Here is a 22,932-nt window from a genome sequence, read left to right on the forward strand (position 1 = left end):
CCCACTCTTTGGCACCGCAAAGTGCCCTCTCGGTGCACTGTTTCTTATGCTGCCTCTTCGGCATCAAGAATGGAGAAGGGAGCCAGGAAGAGCACGGTGCCAGTGGAGCACTTTGCATGGAAGTCAAAGTGCTCAGCCCCAATTCAGAGCGGCTCAGCTCTGAAACTGGTCTGAGGGCTGCCTCCATGAGTAAAGTGTTCCAATGAATGTCTCTGTCCTTTTGTGTGCATGACCCCTGCAAATCTGGCACTTCTCTTTAACCTGAATTTTCCTGAGGCACTTTAGACAGATAGAGTGTGGGTCAGTCACTGGCATTGGCTTGCCACATGAGGTACACGACTTGAAGTCCGGAGACCAAGGCATGTCCAGCCCTTGGGAGAAAGTCCCTTGACAACAGGGACAACTATTAACACTACTATATACACTAACACTAAGAGCTATATACACTGACTACAATAAATATACAATAGAAAGTCCAAATCACTGAGAAAGAGGCTTTGCAAGAGCAAGAAGGAGCATTCCATGCAACCATCACAGGCAGTAAGAAGGAGCTGAGATGGTATGGGGCTGGCAGTGCCCCTTATACCACTGCATACGCACGTGGCTCCAGAGGGTGCTAGAGTTGGTCCTATGGGTACCAATGAGGAAAAAATCTCCTGCAACTGTGCATGCGAAGCACCCACCTAGCATGGAATAAGCAAGCACTCACAGAAGACCTGACCGTTAGTACTGGTCAAAATGCCTGCAGATGGACACCATTCATTTTCAAATGTCTGCTTGATTCTGCAATTACATATACCACTCTTACTCTTTCCATCTCTTTCCACCCTGAGTCTCCGCCTAATGATGAAGTAGCAACACCTTTGCAAACATGACATGACTGTTTACCAGATCAGGCACTGAGTCTAGCTGCTACTTTACCAAAATAAATATGATGAAAAAACTTGATCCTTAATAAAATAAAAATAATAATGAAAATTAAAAAAAAAAACCACTTGGTGCAGGTGAAAAAAATTCTCTCTCACAAATCTCTAGAGGTTTGCTTTCTAACATTTCATATTCCTCTCAACATCTGCAACTTCGTTTCCATGCTCCCTTCTTCCATTAGCTGCTTTTTAAAAATATGAGCAGATACTTCTCTCTGTTGGTGTTGCTTCTTCCCCATATTTACGTCAGTGTATCCCCTGACTTTCAAAGCAATGATCTCGAAGTATAAACCAAGGTAACTCATCAACTTTTCATATGCCTCTTCATCTAAGTGTGAGATTCCCTGGGCTTATGTTGTCTAACTGCCTTTGCCTGTAGCTAATGAATTATACACCTTCCTATCATCCTTTGAATTCCCATAAGCAACAACCTGCACAGCATACTACCAGTGTGTCTCTAAAACTCTACAGACAGGGATTGCTCTTTTAGATGTGTCCCCCAGCCACACTGCACCTCGTTCTGACAAGACTGCAGTGGCTCAGGGACTGAGAATCCCAGCTCTGTCCTATTCACAAAGAGTAATGCAGCTATCATCTCACTAAGCAGGACAAAAATATTACAGTAGACATTTAAGGCCAATTGCTCTCTTTATCTTACTTGAAATGTTCCTACACTTTGGACTTTCAATGTACCAAATATTGATCACTTATTATTCAAAACTGCTAGTGTCTCCAAAAAAGGTGTTAGGAATTATTTTAACCACCTTTACTTTTCTATTACTGTTTTTAGAGGCTAAACATTCATATTCTTTATAAATCATTTTGGACTGTAGGCCTGAAATAGGATACCCCTGGGAAAGGTCTGTGAAATGCAAGAGGCCTAGGGAAGGGCCAATCCTGGAGTCCCACCCCCGACCCCCACCCCCACCAGCCTGTTTTGGTTGTGAGGACCTGGCTATCCCTTAGTGCAGCGGTTCTCAGACTGCGGATCGGGACCCTAAAGTGGGTCACAAACACTTTTTAATGAGGTCCCCAGGGCTGGCATTACACTTGCTTGGGCCGGGGGCCGAAGCCCGAGCCCCACCACCCAGGGTCGAAGCCAAAGCCCAAGGGCTTCAACTCTGTGTGGCGGGCCTCAGGTTACAGGCTTTGGCCCTCCCATCTGGGGCTGCAGGACTCAGGCGGGCTCAGGCTTCGGTCCCCCCTCCTGGGGTCATGTAGTAATATTTGTTGTCAGAAGGGGATCGCGGTGCAATGAAGTTTGAGAACCTCTGCCTTAGAGGAGTAGTACGTGCCTTCACACCAAGTGTCAAGAGAAAAATATGTGGTCATTTTGCATTCCTTTCTTCCCGTCCCCATCCCTCACAAGAAAAATAATACAGAGGGGTTTTTTAAAGTACAAAAAAGTTATACCATGCTGGAAGACCGCTATATCAAAAGTCAGAATTCTGCACACAGGAGATTCTGTCGGCAGTTGAGATTTATACACAAAAGACTGGCCAAGCATGGGCTGACAGCTAGGCACAGCTATGTGGTGTGCTAACTTCACAGTAGAAGATGGATGAGATCAATTTTAAAGCTTTTCTGCCTTTATCTAGCTGGCTAAAGTTGTCAGTGATTTTTCCCCTAAGCCCGGTGTTTCAACCATATCCATCTACAGCTATCACAGTCATCATTTCACATAACCAACAGAAAATGAATCATTTCATGATAAAGTAGCATTTTACAACATGAGCTTTACGAAGTGTCTACATTTACACTGCATAGTGTGTGTTGATCACACAATGAAATACATAGGCTTCCTGCAAAATTAAATGATTTACAGACAATTTAATCAAACATAAAAGCAAAATTATCACATAAAATTAAAGCAAATTACAGTATATTGTGTTATTATCAAAGAACTATTTAATTGGAGAAAATGTGCATGCCAAGACTTGTAGGATATTTAAAACCAGAAGGGCTGTGTATAATTACTGCACTTCAAAAGTTCTGCTGTTTTAAAAGATGTAACCATTTTCAGCAATATTCCTATCTACAGAATCAAGAACTCCACAGGAAACAATGGAAATTTTCAGAGTTGTCCTCATTTTAAGGATGACCACTTCACAAGCAAACACACGCTTTAGGCCTGTTCATGAGTACAAACAGGACATTGTGTTCATATATCCTATAGAACTACTTTATCAGTACTTACCTGCCATATCAATGGCAAACGGCCGGTCTGCTCTCCAGCCAGTATACCAGCCAACAACTTTCCCATTTTCCACTACAGGGCGCTCATACCGTCGACCTCCCACTAGTCCCACAGGCCACACGGATACTTTGCGGGTTGTTCGCATCTGCAAGAAAGAGGAGGCACAGGGTGATTTCACTTGAGTTTTCTCAGCAGGCTGTGCTTTTATTGTAAATGGGGGAAGCAAAACCTAGACATTTCCAGTCACCACAAGGTGTTTACAACAGAGTCAGTGTTTCCAGATTTCAACCCTAGAGAGTTGGTATTCGGAGGCTATATGTGCCCCAAAGTTCTCTCACTGCCAGCTAGTTCTTCAGATCTCTAGTCACTTCAAGTCTACTGGGAATATCTTGAGAGAAATAAGGTTGTTAATACCAGTGTTGCTTAAGATATGAAGCACCTAAAAAAAAAAAAAAAAAAAAAACAAACACAAAAACCCTATATAATCTCTTCCTCATTAAAGAAAAGCACAGACGTCTGTGGTACATTTTTTCTCTGGAAAGATGTTTTGTTGTTTTAACATGTTTCTTTCTATAAATCCTTAATGCACTTGCATCATGACTGCAGAAGCCCATCAGGGTAGAATGGAATGTTTATTTTACAGTCTGTAAAATACAGTCATTTATAAAAACATACATGCAACTTTGAGGTCTATATCAGAATATATTGTATCTAGAAGCCAGTAACAGACTCTGGAAGGGAAATAAATCTTGATTCTGACTGGAAGTGCGCACACACGAACCCCTGTCTTATGAGGATTGCACAATAAGTATGTTTAGGTGTGTTAAAAAGTGGCCTGTAGAGGACAACAAAATTGGGCTTGTGCCTTCCCGCCACCCCCACATGGTGCCTAAAAGATGGCCAGTTTTAATTTTTGGAAGAAAAAAAAATAGTGGGAATGATGTTTTCCTTTCATGGATGCATAGTTTCCAAGGCCAGAAGGGCCCATTATGATAATCTAGTCTGACCTCCCATATAACATAGGCCATAGAACTTCCCCAAAATAATTCCTAGAGCATATCTTTGAGATGAACATCCAATCTTTATTTAAAAATTGTCAGGGATGGAGAATCCACCACAAACCTCAGTAAGTTGTTTGAAAGGTTAATTACTCCCACAGTTACAAAACGTACACCTTATTTCCAGTCTGAATTTGTCTAGCTTCAATTTCCAGCCATTGGATTGCGTTAGACCGTTCTCTGCTAGGCTGAAAAGCCCATTATTAAATATCTGCCCACCATGTAGGTACTTATAGACTGTAATCAAGACCCCCCCTTAGCCTCCTCTTTGTTAAGTTAAAGATTCAAGGAGCTCAGTCTCTATCTCTAAAAGGTATGTTCCTAATCCTTTCATAATCATTCTAGTAGCTCTTCCCTGAATCCCTCCAATTTATCAACATTCTCAAACTGTGGACACCAGAATTGTATTCCAGCAGTGATCACACTAGTGTCAAATATAAAGGTAAAATAACTTCTCTGCTCATACTTGAGATTCCCCTGTTTATGCTTCTCAGCACTGCATGAGCCCTTTTAGCCACAGCGTCACACTGGGAGCTCATGTTAAGATGATTATCCACCATGACCCCCAAATCTTTTTCAGAGTCACTGCCTCCCAGAATGGAGTCCCCCATCCTGTAAATATGGCCGACATTCTTTGTTCCGGGATGTATATATTTACATTTAGCCATATTAAAATGCATATTGCTGCTTACGCCCATCTTACCAAGCAATTCAGATGGCTCTATATCAGTGACCTATCCTTTTCATTATTTACCACTCCCCCAATTTGTGTGTCATCTGCAAATTTTATCAGTGATTGATTTGTTTTCTTCCTGGTCATTAATTAAAGTATTAAAAAGTGTAGGGACAAGAACCAATCCCTGCGGGATCCTACTAAAAACACACCCCTTCAATGATTCCTCATTTACTATTACATTTTGTAATTAGCTAGTTAGCTAGCTTTTAATCCATTTATTGGCTGACATGTTAATTTGATATCTTTTTTTAAATCAAAATGTCATGCAATACCAAGTCATAAACCTTATAGAAGTCTAAGAATATTACATCACACTATGACCTTTATCACGCAAATGTATAATCTCATTTAAAAAAAAAACAAGTTAGTTTGACAGGCTCTATTTCCCAAAAAACCCATGTTGATTGGCATTAATTATATTTCCATCCTTTAATTCTTTATTATTAAAGAAATCAATATTAATAGTCCAGTGAGCTGCTCGTCCAGCTCTTTTAAAAGAACTCTTGGATACAGGTTATCCAAACCTTCTGACTTAAAAACATCTAACTTTAATAGCTGCAGTTTAACATCCTCATAAGATACTAGTGGAATGGAAAGAGTGTTATCATGATATGACTACATCATCTGTTTTTTTACGAAATACAAAACAGAAATACTTACTGAACACTTCGGCATTATCATCTATAATTCTACCATTTCCATCTAGTAATAGGCCAATAATATTGTTAGGATTCTTTTTTCTCCCTAATATATTAAAAAAAACCTCGTTCTTATTGTCTAACTCTGCTGGCTGTAGATTTTTCCTTGTGTACATTTGCTTCCCTTACAAATTTTCTACAATTCCTCACTTCTAATTTATATTCAATACTATCATTTTTCTCTTTCTTTTATATTTTTATAGCTGACCTCAATTCCCCCCTAAACAATGAGGCATTTTTCCTTGATTGTGACTTCTGGGGCATCTCGTAAGTGTTCTTAAACAATTCCCAATTATCATTCACATTTTTCCGATTAAATTCTTCCTCCCAACTGCTCTGGCTCAGAGTTGTCTTCAGCTTTGTGCAATTTGCCCTTTTAAAGTACTACAGTTATATATCACTGGTCTAGACTTTCTTCGGTTTGCACATTACAAAATGTCATTAAATCAGGATCATTGACCAAGATTACCATTAAAAACTTTAGCTCTGTGATCAGTTCCTCTTTATCTATTAAGATAGGGTCTAATATAGAACTTCCCTGTGCTGGAGACAACGCTTTTAGTTAGAAATTGTCATGTATAATATTTAGAAATTCCAAGGATGTTTTAGTACTGCCAACATGAGACCTCCAGCATGTGTCACTCAAGATGAAGTCGCCCATGATCACATGGCTTTTTTTCCCCTACACATTATAGACAGGTGCGTAAGGAGCCTGCTGTCCTACTCTCTCAAGTGATTTGGTGGTTTGTAGCAGACACCAACTAATACCGTATCTTGTTCATTATACGTTAGGACATTGATCCATAAGCATTCAAGACCATTTTCTTCCAAGTTATCAGTGGCTAAAACAGTTAATTCTATTTTTGACACTAAGTGGGCAAAAGGGTAGGGGGAATGGCACTCTATCCTTCCTAAATAGGTTATAACCATTAATTTTAACACTGATTGCAATCATATTTGACATCAGAGGTATGAGTTCTGCCACTAAGTCCGGTGAAGCCAGATTTCACCCTAGAAATGTAGGTCTTGTCTACCCTGTAAGATTCTATTGTTACTGGAAAGCTATGGACATTATGGCATCACCAGAGATTGCCTAAGACATTGTCTTTCCTAGAAAAGTTCACCAATCTAACGAAATCAAGTTAAAAATCAGTCCTGTTAAACTGGCACAACCCTACACTGTACCTGAGCTTAAGTCAGTCCCAATTTAAGCAAGGATAACTCCATTTAAATGAATCTACATTAGGGGTTTAGCATTGGTTTAGCAAGACTGATTTTTATATTGATCTAGTTAAACCAGCTCATGCTTCAAGTGTAGACAAGGTCTTAAAATCCTTCCCCTTACAATTAAGTCTTTTCCCAGACATTTAAAACTTTTGTTTGTTTTTACTAACAGCTTTTTAACTCCAATATCCACAGGACACTCTAGAGAAAGAAAGCTGTTGTTAAAGATTCAGTACCCCACACTGCGCAGGAGGAAGGAGAGAATGGCTTCCAGTCATGGTCAACAGCCTCCTGCTGAGCCTGAAAACATCTGCTCTCATTGTAATAGAGCTTGTGGTTCAAAGATTGGCCTTATTTGCCACCTGAGGACCCATAACTCCTATGGAAGATGATCATACTTGGTAACAAGCGATCACCCATCACCCCACACTCCAGAGAGCTCATAATACCCCTCCTCTAGGCTCCCAAGCTCCTTCAGCAAAACCAGATCAGACTGACATTGCTTATATATCCAAAGGTGAAAATACTAGTAGAATAAAAATAAGCAAGCCTTATCTTTCAGGTCTTCTTTCTACATCTTAAAAAAAAAAACACTTTTCAAAATGGACACAAAACCTTTTTTTCTAACCCTTTGTAAGACACCTTTACGTTTGTCTAGTGTCCGAGTTCCAACATGGGTTATTGGTTTCCTTTTAACTACAGTACAGACCCGTTTATGCGCGGATGTCGGGAGTCAAGCCATCACGACCGTGTGTTAACGGACTGCAGGTTAAGAGGACCATGCTGAAAAAAGTGTCTATGATTCACTTAGAAAAAAAAGCTGTTATTTTCCGCTCTTTCTGGCTCGCATTTTTTCTTTCTTTCTTATGAAGTCTGTCATTCACTGCAGATGAATGATTTCGATATTTTCCGCATTTTGCTCTCCATAAATCTTACAACAGTTTCTACAGCACTAAGGGCTTCTGTGGGCGAAATTTTGACCTTTTCAACGTCGCCATCATTGTCACTTAGCCCTGCATTATTAGAATTCTCGCCATCACTTTTGCAGTCCAACATAGCCTCGCAGCCCGTTAATATTTCTTCCTCGGACAGAAATTCTGAAGTCGGGCAATCCTCATCCATTTCCAGCCACTTGGTAATGATTTCTGGCGACGTATCCAAACTAAAATCTTTTATCACAGGGGTTGGCAACCTTTCAGAAGTGGTGTGCCGAGGCTTCATTTATTCACTTTAATTTAAGGTTCCGCATGCCAGTAATACATTTTAACGTTTTTTAGAAAGTCTCTCTCTATAAGTCTATATATTATATAACTAAACTATTGTCATATGTAGGGGAGAGGCGGAGAAGAGTGGGCCGGGGCAGGCAGAATTTTTAATGGCACACTGCTGCCTGCCGGAGTCGCGGCCGCCGGCCCCACTCAGCCCTCTGCTGGCCTGGGTTCGGCAGCGGGCTGAGTAGGGCCGGCAGCTGAGACCCGGCAGGCAGCAGCGTGCCATTAAAAATTGGCTTATGTGCCGTCGGTTGCCGACCCCTGTTTTATCATTTGAAAGAGAAGTTTACCTTTATCCTCTTTTGTCTGCGTGCGTGTTTGTAGGACGTCTTCTTCCAAAAATCCTTCGAAGTCTGGCTCTGAATCAGTGCCACTGCTGGAGTTTTCTGAGTTTGAGCCATCTTTGATAGAAAAGGCATCACCAAGAGCCTTCATCCAGCAGTTTTCAATGGGCTTTTGTTTTATTCCATCCCAAGCTTTTTTAACTAAATAAATAATTTCCTTCATGTTTAATTGTTTCAGGAATTCGGAAATGCCTAAAGACGTGCATGACATGATTGCCGAACTCAGCTCCCATTGATAATTGTTTTTAAAATTCTAAATAATGCCCTGGTCTACAAGGTTGAATTTTTGATGTTGTGTTGAATGGTAGGTATAGCACTCAAATTTTTCCATCGCTCGATACCAGTGATTCAGCTGGAGGATGGGCTAGACAATTGTCAAGTAGCAAAAGTGCTTTGGCATCGAGTTTCTTCGACTGCACATGCTTACGAACAGCTGAAACAAAGCTGTTGTGGAACCAGTCATCAAAAATGTGTCTCGTCATCCAAGCATTTTTGCTGTTAGCGTATATTACTGGCAGTTTGGCTCTACTAAGGTGATTAAAGCAGCTAGGGTTATGAAAGCAGCCAACAAGAAGAGGGGCAAGCTTATGGCTGCCCATCTTATTACTACAAAAAAGAAGAGTCACAAGATCTTTTATCTTTTTAAATCTAGCTGTTTTCTGTGTCTCGTAATTAAAGGCTAAAGTCTTATCAGATAGCAGTTTTGCAAATAAAGCTGTTTCATCACAATTATAAAGTTGTTTTTCGTGGTAGTCTTCATTTTGTAAAATAGATTTTAACTTGGTGGGAAACGCGTTCGCAGCCAATTCGTCGGCCGATTGGCTTTCTCCAGAAATCGATATCGGCGCTATGCCATGATGCTTTTTAAAACGACCTTTAAACCCCTTACTGACTTGGAATGATTCATCCCCCATTACATTTCCAAATTTTGTCGCTTGCGCTTGAAGAATTGGACCACTTAGCGGCATTCCTTTCAGCCTTTCCTGAGCAAACCACGTGCGCATAGCTTTGTCTATTGTGGCTTTTGCTGAATAGCGCACACATTTTCGCTTAAGCCCCACGGCAGAATCAATATTTTGTACAAAGCCATTCAGTTTAGATGCGTTTTTTAGCCATCCTCGGAGAGTAGATTCGGCAATCCCAATAGCTTTTGAAACTTTGGCCTGGATTTCTCTGCTATTTACTCAATCTGTTGCAGCTAGCTTTTCTTCTACAGTGTAGGAACGCTGAGGCATGCCCTCTGCCATTATATTAGGCCTATGGTTAAAATTTTCTAATGTAGTGTGTGTGTGTATATAACTACTAGCAGGACAATGATTAAGTGTGCGTGATACGTCTTTACCAATATCAGTAAAGATGTACAATATGTTTCCGCTCCGCACTTCCTGTCGATTTCTATGTCAGAGAGTTAGTGAGCAAATCTGTAGCGCTACATAGCAAGTTCCTGTACTGTGTGTTAACGAGTCTTGTGTGTTAAATAGGTAGCACTGGGAAGCATGGCGCTACCGCGCTTTAAGCGGATTCATGCGTAAATGGGTCTGTACTGTATTTTTCCTGTTTAAGGCCTTTTTGTTTGTTGTCATTTTTCCCTGGTCTTTTACTGCTCTGTGGGGTGAAATAGAAAGTTCACAACATTAATTACTATCTTCTTTTAAATATTTAGTGCACAAAAGTCACTTGGACTACTTCAAGACTGCAAAACATGAAGTGGTTCGGTAGCTATGGTTTCAACATTACACCCATTTCTTGAGCTCTTTGTAAAAATATATACATTGTAAACATGTACACATATTGGATCTAATGTCACAAAATGTGCATACAGGTGCAGGGCTGGATCCTGCCCTCAGGGCCAGCCCACAACATTTTGGCACCTGAGGCGGGGTGCTCAAATGACGCCCCTATGCCCCCCCGCTTGGGCCAAAACTTTGAAAGGTCTCAATTCTGCCTTCTTCCTGTTCTACTCCTCTCATGGTACTGCTCTGCTACCTACCCCAATAAAGGAGAACTAACAACTTAAAATGCCTTGTTCAAAATTTTTAAGTAACACTTAACTTTCAAACACCTGAACAGCAAATGTAACTTTTCTTCTCTGCATAGTAAACACTGGCATTTTTATCTGTTTGAATAATCAAAGTGGTGCTTTCCATGCCTTCTTGGTTGCAAAGATTTGAACTGCTTCCTGCTGACTGTCCACAATCTGGGCCAGCTCATGCTCTATTGAGATGGTTGCAAGGCCGACCAGCCTCTCCTGTGTCATTGTGGAGTGTAGATGTGTTTTTATTAACTTCAGCTTGGAGAAGCTGCATTCTCCACTGGCAACTCTTACAGGAAGTGTTAGAAGTATGCGCAGAGCAACAAAAGCATTTGGAAAGAGGGTGGTCATCTTATTTGTGCACACATATTCCAGAACAGCCCTTGGAGTTGATCCGGCTGAAATGTATCTTGAAAGGGCTTTGAGTTCATCACCTAAATCACTCGCATCAATATCGCGCATGTCATCCTGTGTCAACACTGTCGCTAGTGCCCTGCATTGCTGATGTAGGTCTTCTGCAGGTATAGTGAGGAGTTTTGGAATATCATACAACATCCCAGATATACTGCTGTGTTCCTTGAGCTGCATGAAACGTTCTTGAACTGACTGTATTGCACAATCTAGCACCTGGTTAAAGAATTCAACTTTGAATTGTTGTTTGGGGTCTCTTATGGGATTATCCCATGCCTTGTAATCAAAATGTCTTCTTCTTTGGTGACGAATGGGTGGGAAAATAGCTTCAGTCTGAAGTTCCTCTACCAACTTCTGTGCACTCTTCAGAATGTTTTGAAATCCCTCATCTGACCGGTAAGACCATAGGTATGACTTTGCTTTGTCCACTTGTTCCATTGCTCCAGATATATCAAGGTCAACACCTTGGAGTCTCTTGCTTACAGCATTTATTTCAAACAGTATGTCATGCCACAACACTAAGACACACAGAAATGTGAAGTTATGTATGTTTCTGGTGATTCTATTTCTCTCTGCCACTGTTCTCCCACAAACAGTTCCTGTCACAGCATTATCCTCCATAATGGCAACTATGGCATCATCTATCTTTCCAATTTGGTGTTTGATAGGCTTTATCGCCTCCACTTGACTTTCCCATCGTGTGGCACTTAGTGGTTTCAGTGTCAGAGAGGATGTTCCCAGATGTTGCTTCAAAATTTGGCATCGATGAGTTGATGCAGAGAAAAATACATAGGTGCTCTGAATTACATTAAAAAATTCAGCAGCATCACTAGAAGCTGATGCTACATCATTGACCACCAAGTTCAATGAATGAGAACTTCATGGGACAAAAAAAGCTCCAGGGTTTAATTCCTGTATCCTCCAGCTTTTTAAGAAGCACATTTGTCATACCACCTCCTATAGTATCATCAATGTCAATAAATTCTAGAAAATGCTTTCTGACTGTCACCATTGCAGGGACATTTTCACTAGGTTCTGTTGTTGTTACAAAACGCACCATTAAAGTCATTTGTTCCGTATGGCTGATGTCAGGAGTGCAGTCCAGAATAACAGAATAATATCTTGCTGACTTCAGATCTTCCACAATCTTCTGTTTGACTTTTGTTGCCAGTAACTCTATGATCTCATTTTGAATTGTTTTTCCAAGGTAGTGGTGTGTGTACATTTCTTCGGTGGTGACTCTTCTTAGATGCTCCTGGAGTACAGCATCAAACTCAGCCATCAGCTCCACAATTTTAAGGAAGTTTCCATTGTTTGGCACATACAGCTGATCTGACGTGCCACACGGTGCTAGGTTTTAGGTAGCAAGCATTCTCACAATGGCAATGAGCCTTTTCAGAACATTTTGCCAGTAAAGAGATTCTGACGCAATCTTCTCTTGATGCTCATCTTTGGTGGCCTTTAAACTTAGTCTCATCTCAAGCTCTCTCCACCTATGGAATGCTCTCTGGTGATTTGCTGCCTTCTCATGGCATGCCAGATTTATAGCCAGATTTTTCCAGTCCTTTGTTCCTGTAGAAGCAATGTGGCTGGAACATTAGACTGGAAGAGTTTGCAACAAAAACAGTATGCAGCATTCTGGGTTTTTGAGTACATAAGCCATAGCCTCTCCACTTTGTCACCATTGGGGATTTCAATAATGTGTTGGATGGAAATTTCTATTTCCATTGTCTTTGGGGAACATGAAGTTTTTCACTTGCTGTGGCCCATGCAGTACAAGGAAGTCCCTCAGGCTAGTGCTCAAGTGGGTCCACAGTCCTGGATCATCTAGACTTAAGGAACTAAACTCAGCAGCAGCTGTTTCTTGCGCCTCCACCACACTCTTCTCTGATCTACACTTTTCTTCAGGAATGTGCATGGGTACATCCATTTGAGATGGAGATAGGGATGCTGCAGTAGCTGCCAGGTCACCTGCACTCTGACTAACTGGAAGATCAGGCATCTCCTCACCACTCACATCCTCACTGGGGCCGGAAGCCTCTCCGTGCACGTTTGTGTCTATGCATCTCAGGAGAGCTCCTTCCTGCTTAGATAGAAAAGCTTCCTTTGCTTTCTTTTTCTGAATGCTGACCCAGAGGGGTGTTTTCTTCTTTCACTCATGACTGCTGTTCTGTGCCAGCTATAGTGGCTCTCAACACTCAATTGAAGGGGACAAATAAGCAGGCTGGTAGCAGGGCCTGAGTGAGGAAAGATGACAGCATCTTAAGGGCCTAACTGGCTCCTACTACTTCAGTTGACTGCCAGGAATCATAACATTCAAAAACCGGTAGGAGAACACTTCAACCTCTCTGGCCACTCAATGAAAGACTAAAGGGTGGCAATTTTGCAACAGAAAAGCTTCAAAAACAGACTCCAATGAGAAACTGCTGAGCTTGAATTAATATGCAAACTAGATACCATTAACTTGGGTTTGAATAGAGACTGGGAGTGGCTGGGTCATTACACATATTGAATCTATTTCCCCATGTTACGTATCCTCACACCTTCCTGTCAACTGTCTAAATGGCCCATCTTGATTATCACTAGAGAAGTTTTTTTCTCCTGCTGATAATAGCTCATCTTAATTAATTAGCCTCTTACGGTTTGTATGGCAACTTCCACCTTCTCTGTATGTATATATCTTCTTACTATATGTTCCATTCTATGCATCCAATGAAGTGGGCTGTAGCCCACGAAAGCTTATGCTCTAATAAATTTGTTAGTCTCTAAGGTGCCACAAGTACTCCTGTTCTTTTTGTTCTCCTCAAGTGGGTTCAGGGAAGCTGCAGGAAACAGGAAGCTCCCTGAGAAGCTGGTGTTAATCAGTCCAGGCTCCTGAGGGTGCTAGAGAGGTACATAAGAGGCTCCTTCTCTCTCTCTCCCTGCAGCTCCTGCTGCTTTCTGTTATTCCCTCTCACCTTTTCGCCTGCCTGCCTGTTTTGTCTCTTGTGCCCTCCTTCCTCCAGCACAGCACTCCACCATCTCTGTGCATCTAGAGCAGAGAGAATACATATGCACCAGCAGCAGACACAATTTTCTATACTTTGGTCGTAGTGGCAGCCCCCCCACAGTCTGGCACCTGAGGCAGCCACCTCAGTTCACCTCATGGTAAGGCCAGCCCTGCCTGCCCTCTCTTAGAACATGTCTACACAGGAAAGTTTTACCAGTATAGTTAATTGGTATAGTTAAACCAATATAACTATACCAGTATAAACCCTAGTGCAGATACTCTTATTCTTTTAAGAATGACTTTCCCCAATTAGTGTAAAACCCTTCCAAAGTGACATAAGCTAAATAAAAAGAAAGACCCTCTTATAATAATAGTGTTGACACATGGAGATAATTTAAATTCACATCTTATCTTATATTAGTATAACTTTCCATGTAGACAAGCCTTTATCCCAGTGTAAGCGAGAAGTACCTTGACCTCAGAGAAGCAGAACTGGGTGGCCCATTAAGCTTCACCTCTTATTCACTCAGGAACTCATCAACCCTCTGTAGATGTTAAGCGTGTACAGCTTAACCAAATACCTAAAGAGGAAAAAGAAACCAGATACTTCCAGGCCGATTCATTTCACCCTTATGTTGTAATCTCACTTCTTTGTTCTCTTTCCTGTATACTCGGTCACTCTCTACAAATCTAAGTAGCTGCCAAGAACATGAAAATCCCTTAGCACAAAGTGAAAGAATGTATCTAAGGCTGTGTAAATGCTAACTGTAGAGTATTTTACAGTCTCAGGATATATTTGAGGGTAGAAGTGGCAAAATGTCTTATAAGCCTCAGTATTACTACACATTAATGTGCTGACGTGTTGTGAACATTGTTCATGTACCAGGGTAGGAAAAATCATATGGATTAATAAGTCAATCTGTATCAGAGATTTCATTTTGTTTTCTATTCTGCTTGACCCTAACAAGTGTTAGGGCACAGAGAGAGTAATTTAAAGATATTAGACTATCAGATACCAATGTAATCCCATACATTGCACCACAAGAATTCTGCACTGTTTCTCTAACTATATTTTTAATGGACAGCAGCACATCTGTTATCTGAATAATCAAAACTTGAAGCCACAGTATATATGTGACGTAGGGTTGCCAACTTTGGTTGGCTGAATTCTTGGAGGTTTCATCACATGACATTATCTTTAATTAAAGATTGATCTTTAATTCCTGGGGACTTCAGGACAATCCTGGAGGGTTGGCAACCACAATCTGGCAATCTTTTTCAAAAGGGACAGGATATGAGGAAGAAGAATGAGGAAGTGGATGGGTAAAGCCAGGAGAAGAAAGAACAGCATGGGGGGAGGAGGAGTAAAATAGATAAAGAACAAGGGAAAAGTAAAAATGGGAAGGACAGAGCATCGTGATGGAGGAAGATGAGGACAACTGATTAGAGAGAAATGGGGAATCAGAGAACAGATAATGGGGGAAGGAAGCTCTGAAAGCCAAGAGCTGAGAGAATGCAAAAAACAAAAGCAGAGAGAGAACAAAAACGATTCTCTCTCTCTCACTCACACACACACACACACTCTCTCTCTCTATCTTGCCAAAAATAGCACTTCATTAGTCACTCAAGAAGATTAAGACCTGGGAAGTGCAGGAATGATAGGGAAGGGGTCAAATTGGTTGGAAAATGGAAAAACCCCAGGGAACTGGAAGTAAAAGATGAAGAGGAGGGAATCTAGTCACTGTTTCCATCATGAAAAGGCTTCCAGACTGTAACAATTTGCTGAATGTTTTCACAGCCATCCATCACTGCCTCCCCATTTAGGACTAAAAAGTCTCCAGAAAATTCAGCTTTGTGTAACATTTTTTTCTGCTTCTCAGTTTTCTATTGTTTCAGTTCCCATGTAATCTGCATTCTGACGCAATGCTAGTGCCCAGATTATTGCCTGGACTTGCCACACAGTACCAGTGGGACACCAGCAGACTTCTACAAACAGCTCCAATTTATTTTGCTAGAAGTTGGATTTAGAACTCCATCTCTTCAACATTTACTACTGTACCTCTATAAAAGAGGAAAGATGGTGTACGGTAGAAGTATGGACCTTAGAATGCAAGTCTCCTGACCATAAGCTCTGACATGCAATTCTTATGCGACCACAGGCAAATCATTTAAGGCCAAATTGTGGCCTGAGTCATGCTCATACAAGTCAAGGGGATTGCAAATTGTGACTGGAAACAGAATTCACCCCATGACAGTTGTGTGTCTCAGTTTCCTCAACTATAAAGTGGGGCTAATATACCAGGCATACAATCATAGAATCATAGGACTGGAAGAAATCTTGAGAAGTCATCTAGTCCAGTCTCCTACACTCATGGCAGGACTACGTATTATCTAGACCATTTCTGACAGGTGTTTGTCTAACCTGGTCTTAAAAATCTCCAACAATGGAGATTCCACAACCTCCCTAGGTAATTTATTCCAGTGCTTAACCACCCTGACAGTTAGGAAGTTTTTACTAATGTCCAATCTAAACCTCCCTTGCTGAAATTTAAACCCATTGCTTCTTGTCCTATCCTCAGAGGTTAAGAACAATAATTTTTCTCCCTCCTCCTTGTAACAACCTTTTACATACTTGAAAACGGTTATGTCCCCTCTCAGTCTTCTCTTTTCCAGGCTAAACAAAACCAATTTTTTCAATCTTCCCTCATAGGTCATGTTTTCTAGACCTTTAATCATTTTTGTCACTCATCTCTGGACTTTCTCCAATTTGTCCACATCTTTCCTGAAACGTGGTGCCCAGAACTGGAAACAATATTCCAGTTGAGGCCTAATCAGTGTGGAGTGGAGCAGGTAGAAGAATTACTTCTCATGTCTTGCTTACAACACTCCTGCTAATACATCCCAGAATTATGTTCTTTTTTTGCAACAGTGTTACACTGTTGGTTCATATTTAGCTTGTGGTCCACTATGACCCCCAAATCCCTTTCCACAGTACTCCTTCCTAGCCAGTCATTTCCCATTTTGTATGTGTGCAACTGATTGTTCCTTGCTAAGTGGAGTACTTTGCATTTGTCCTTATTGAATTTCATCTTATTTACTTCAGACTATTTCTCCAGTTTGTCCAGATCATTCTGAATTTGAATCATATCCTCCAAAGAACTTGCAGCCTGTGCCAGCTTGGTATTTTCCGCAAACTTTATAAGTGTACTCTCTATGCCATTATCTAAATCATTGATGAAAATATTGAACAGAACCATATCCAGAACTGATCCCTGTGGGACATCACTTGATATGCCCTTCCAGCCTGACTGTGAACCACTACTCTCTGGGAACGGTTTTCCAACCAGTTATGTACCCACCTTATAGTAGCTCCATCTAGGTTGTATTTCCCTAGTTTGTTTACGAGAAGGTCATGCAAGACACTACCAGAAGACTTACAAAAGTCAAGATATGGCATATCTACCACTTCCCCCCAATCCACAAGGCTTGTTACCCTGTCAAAGAAAGCTATCAGATTGGCTTGACACAATTTGTTCTTGACAAATCCATGCGCTAAGTTTTTAGAAACACTTTAAAAACTGATTTAGTTAAAGCAGAGCACAGCCCTCATGTGGACACACTTATTTCAGTTTAAAAATGCATTTTACTGATTTAGCCAAAGTCAAACCTTAATGACTCAAGCTAACTTGATATAGGACACTCTTGAACCAAAAGGAGTAGCCATACAAGGGAGCTGCACTAATTTAACTTTAGGTTCTAAACTGATGAACACATCAGTATCATTTTCTTGTGTAAATAAGGCCTTAGATTAAGTGCAAGGTATGAGGATAATGTAATATATACGTACTATATTTATAATTTAGAGTCTTGCTCTAAATTCGCGAAGGCAGTCATGCACCAGAACTAGCTTTACAATTAGGACTAGAAACCTTCTGAAACAGCAGCTTATATTTTGACAATGAATATAGCAAAATGTGGAAGAGGGCACTCAACCTTTAAATTTCATAGACTTTCTACCCTTGCAAATATCTACTATTTGAGTTTATTATCCCACTCTTACTTAATAGATCCTCTTTCTCTTTCCTCATTTTGCTGTTCTGGTAGGTCCTGATCCTGAAGGAAAACAAGTGCCTCTTCAGAGCTGCTGGCCATCCTCAATTATTATTAGTAGTAATGGTCTGGATTTCACTATAAACGTATAAGACGACAAGATTTGGTCCCAAAGAGCTTGAGCTGAGGATGCTCAACATCGCTTGAGGATGTCCAGCATCTTGAAAAATAGGGTCCCTAAATCCTTACATACCTGCACCAAATCCCTCCCCCCTTTTTTTACTGTTATCTAGTTTCTCTCCTTTTAAAGTTACTCCAGCTTTTTGTCCCAGCAACTTATGTTTATTCTGAACTATTTAGAAAAGCATCACTTGACTAACTCTAATATCAGTGTGCATTCATATACCCTCAAGTGTATCAAATTCATCTACACATTAGAAAAATATTTAATGCACTACTGACCCAGCAGTGGTCTAAACATATTTAGATTGTTTCTTAAGGTAAGGTTTTTTTAATATGAAGAAAAAAACTCAATGACAGATGGCTAATATTTCATTCTGTCTAGGCTGCTAAATACTGTTTCCCAAAACTAGGGAGCTGAGCAAAAATCTGCTTTTTCCAACCAATTCTGTAGGTTCAAAGATTTCATAATACCAGTCACATTTAAAAAATACTGCTAGGAGTCTATTAATAAACTTTTTTTAAAAAATCCATTTGGCTGTCATTTTATCCATACACAATTACATAGGAACCCATTTTTGACTACAACTGAAATCACTAACAACTGACCTATGCTGGTTAATAACAGATTATATTAAACATATAGTGGAAGGCACACTAGTCCTTCCACAGCTACAGTTGAACTAGCTTCCACTAGAGCAGACACAAAACCTGCCTAATCTGAAAATTCAGTATAAATTTTTTTGGTAAACTGGGAGCAAATCACATAAGCAGTTTCAGAGATATGGAGGCTAGGAAATACACTCTTAATTCCCTTTCAGAAGATTTTCCTAACATTTTTTGACTAATCATATCTTCAAAACTTCAAGGTAACTGCTTAAATATGGCCTAAATCCAGCATCCATTTAAGTCAATGGAAAGGCTCCCACTGATTTTCATGGGCATTAGATCAGGGCCTTAGTCCCTAAAAAGCAGAGATGCTAGTAGTACATTTGAAGCGAGTGATGCATGCATGAATTATGGATCAGTTTAAAGGTGTTATCACCCATATAGATATAAATAAGGATAACCTACAGAAACATGATTTAAATCCATTTAAAAATAACATGCACGATGTATATGATACAAGCATCTTTTTAGATACATGTACTGCATATATGTATATATTCAGATACACTGAACACGTCTCTTTTTAAATGTACAAAATACATACATGAATTTGATAATACATCAATTTGATACATGCATTATTTTGACAGACACTTGGTAAAGTATAGGTAACCCAGCAGGTTCTTTGCAAAATGTACATGGCATGACAGGGGCTTTGCAAAGCATGCATGGTCCAGACAGATGCTCCTGATGGGACGAGGTTCTGCAAGGGAACCACTTTGGCGCAGGTAAGTCCTGCCCGGAAGAATAAAAGAGCAAAAGCTACATGGGTCATAACAGGTCCTGGACCAGAAATAGGGACGAGGAAGCCACATATGGGTGTAGAAGGCTTTCTAGAAAGGAATGAGGTCAGTTTGTGCATGACTTACAAAATCTGTCAGATTTCCTGCATTGCTACCAAAGTGCCCACAGACAATGCAAGTCATACAAGGAATCCTGTTATACTTTTAAAATCCCAGGAGGTTCCCAGGCAGCAAACTGCATTGACTGGAAATTCCAGATAAGATGCCAGTTTTTACACACACACACACACCCCCCTCCCCCACCATTTTTGGTAAAATGCAAAGCTTGGGTCACCCAACCAACCTCAACGCTGCTTCATAGTGCCATCCTAAGGACTACCACAAACCCAGACATCAAACAGGTCATTCCTATTAGCGACCATAAAATATTTAGTACCTTACTCTTCTTTTTAATAAACCTGTGTGAAAGGATGGATCCAATGTCTGAGTCTGACAGTTCTCAAGATGACCATCGGGGCAGTTTGGGTAACTAGCTAGGCAGTTGGTAACTGTCAAATGGCTGATATGGTGTGTTGCTTTGTTAGTTTATAAACTAAAACGATAAATCAGAACTTCCTAGAGAAAGCTTCAGAGTCTTTTGAAAACACTACCAACTATTAGCTGGGACTGTCCTGCCCGGCCTTTGAGGTCCTAGCCCGGGAGGCTAGCCCCCTCCCCCGCAGCTACGCCGCCTAGTGGGCAGTGCGGCTGGCTCTGTCTGGGCGGCGTGGCTGTGAGCTCCTGCTGCTTTGAGCAGCATGGTAAGGAGGGGGCGGCGGCGGGTGGATGGATAAGGGACAGGGAGTCCCAGGGGCAGTCAGGGAACAGGGGGCATTTGGATGGGGCAGAGGTTCTTGGGGATGGGGCAGTCAGGGGATGGGGAACAGGGGGGGTTCGATAGTGTGTGGGAATCCCGGGGGGGGGGGGTGGTCTGTCAGGGGGCAGGGGTGTGGATAGGGGTCAGGGGGCAGTCAGGGGACAGGGAGCAGGGGAGGGCTGGATAGGGGGTGGGGTCCCAGGGCAGGGATCCTGGGAGCGGGCGGTCATGGGACAAGGAGCAAGGGGGTTCTGAGGGGGGCAGTCAGGGGGAGGGGGCAGGGGCCAGGCTGGCTGGGGAGGCACAGCCTTCCCTACCCAGCCCTCCATACAGTTTCACACCTTGATGTGGCCCTCGGGCCAAAAAGTTTGCCCACCCCTGAACTATTACTTAAGTCTTAGCAGTTTTTGAATGAAGTGAAAAATTCTTTCATCCTTTATTGCAAGATTAACAAAGTTGTTTTGTCTGGGAACAAATTAATGGTTAGAATAACCAAAAAAGACAAATAAAGGTGGAAGACATATCCCAGTATGAAGAAAGGCAGTTATTAAAATCAGTTATTTCACAATATCTTGAATCGACAAGGTGGGTGAGCTAAGCTCTCTGTAAGCTGCACGGCCACGCAGCAGCCTCTTTAGCACTACGCAGGCACTCAGGGAGCCCACCCAGCTGGGACCTGCTGCGGCCAGGGGAGGGGCGCCCAGAGGCCCTGACTTCTTCTCTAGCCAGGGGTGCTCAACCTCCCTCCCTCCCTCCCTCCAAGTCCCTACCCTGCTTCTCCTGCCCCCACTCCGCCCCTTCCCTGCCTCCTCCCCCAAGCATACCCCATCCCCACTCCTCCCCTTCCCTCCTGGAGCTTCCTACATGCTTCTAAACAGCTGTTCGCGGTAGGCAGGAGGCTCTGGGAGGGAGCGGGACGAGTTGGTCAGCAGGGCCGCTGGCAGGCGAGAGGCGCTGGGGGGTTGGGGAAGCTTGGTTGCCATTGGTGCTGCTGAGCAGCACTCACTAATTTCTCTCTGTGGGTGATCCAGCCCTGGAGCATCCACGGAGTGGGCACCCCTCCCCCAGCCCCAACTCAGCCTCAGACCTGTTGCAGCTGGGGGAGGAGCAGCCCAAACCCAGCCCCAGCCAGGACCTGCCACGGCTGGGGCGCCCCTCCCCTCCCCCAGCCCCAACTCAGCCCTGGCCTGGACCTGCCGCAGCTGGGGCGCCTACCAGGTGCTGCTACGAGGAGAAAGAGCTGGGGGGAGTTCTCTCTCCCCGCCGTAGCTCCAGAGCATCCTTCTGCACCCCAAACCCCTCACCCCACCCCAGAGCCCACACCCCCAGCCAGAGCCCTCACTCCCCTACACACCTCAACCCTCTGCTTCAGCCCTGAGACCCCTCCCACACTCCGAACCCCTCAGCCCCACTCCCCACCACATTACTTTTGTTATGTGCACCAATATGGAGGTGATGTGTCACAGATCACCTCCATATTGGTGCACATAACAAAATTCATTCCACAAATGGATGGTAAAAATTAGAGGGAACACTGTGGGTGGGGTAATATCTTTTATTATATGAACTTCTGTTGGTAAGAGAGATGGCCCAATAAAAGAAATTACCTCAGCCATCCTTGTCTCTCTAATATCCTGGGACTGAAATGGCTATAACTACACTGCAGATTTTGAGATGGCGTACTTGATTCTACATACATCAAGCCCTTTCCTGTATCCTTTCAGCAGGACAACCTCCTACTGAAGTCTTCATTGACAGGTATGTCTGAGTAAGAAACAGGAGATTAGCTGAACTGATGGTGGACACCCAATCTGCACGTGTAAATTTAACATATATAGGTTTTAAAAGTAATAGTATATGGCCCATTATTTAAAATACAGAAAGGGCAGAGTAAGTGAATCTCTGGCTTAGTGATATATACAAGGTGGGCAGGGAGGGATATAAAAAGTTAAGGTAGAGGTTGGAGTTGGAACCTCAAATACTGTTGTTTTTGATTTATTAATCTAACATTCTATGGAGGCAGAATTACAGGATCAGACAGTCTCAGTCTTAACTAAGATTTTTGTCTAGAAATCTAAAAGTATATAACTGGAAATCAAAGTATTAGCACTTTATTATAAATTACTTGTATCCAGGCATAGGGTGAGCTAAATGCAACAGAAAGTGTAACTGCATCACTCAAAACAACCTACAAGAAAAGAAAGAAAGAGAGGTCACACTGATTCATGTTGAAATCTCAATAAAATTCATGAAATAAATGTTAGTTGGGCTTTAGTCCTTCCACTGGCTTTGCTATGAAAATTAATTTCTTGTTGAGTATCTTGTCTGATCTATAATTAAATACATTTCCAGAATGGGGGCGGGGGGAAGAATTGCTTTTGATGGGAGATGGGGTTGTAGATGAGTGGTCCACATCTCAGGTAAAGAATCAATCAACTTCTAGGTCTCTAGGCTATGAAAATAAATAGATAAATACCGACACAGCTATCTGGACTAAAGAGAAATTGTAGACCTAAATTTCTAGGTTACATCCTAAAGTGAAAAGAGT

At 41.9% G+C, this 22,932-nt stretch overlaps 1 protein-coding gene across 1 annotated transcript in view; it reads right to left on the reverse strand.

The window, feature by feature from the left end:
* B3GAT2 (beta-1,3-glucuronyltransferase 2) overlaps nt 1-22,932 on the reverse strand; it is a 57,260-nt gene that overhangs the window by 29,760 nt on the left and 4,568 nt on the right. The window contains exon 2 of the mRNA XM_074947931.1: nt 3,124-3,268. Within this exon, the coding sequence (XP_074804032.1) occupies nt 3,124-3,268 (145 nt within the window). The remainder of the gene's footprint in view (nt 1-3,123; nt 3,269-22,932) is intronic.

Source organism: Natator depressus, chromosome 3 (assembly GCF_965152275.1).
Source record: "Natator depressus isolate rNatDep1 chromosome 3, rNatDep2.hap1, whole genome shotgun sequence".
Taxonomy (NCBI): Eukaryota; Metazoa; Chordata; order Testudines; family Cheloniidae; genus Natator; species Natator depressus.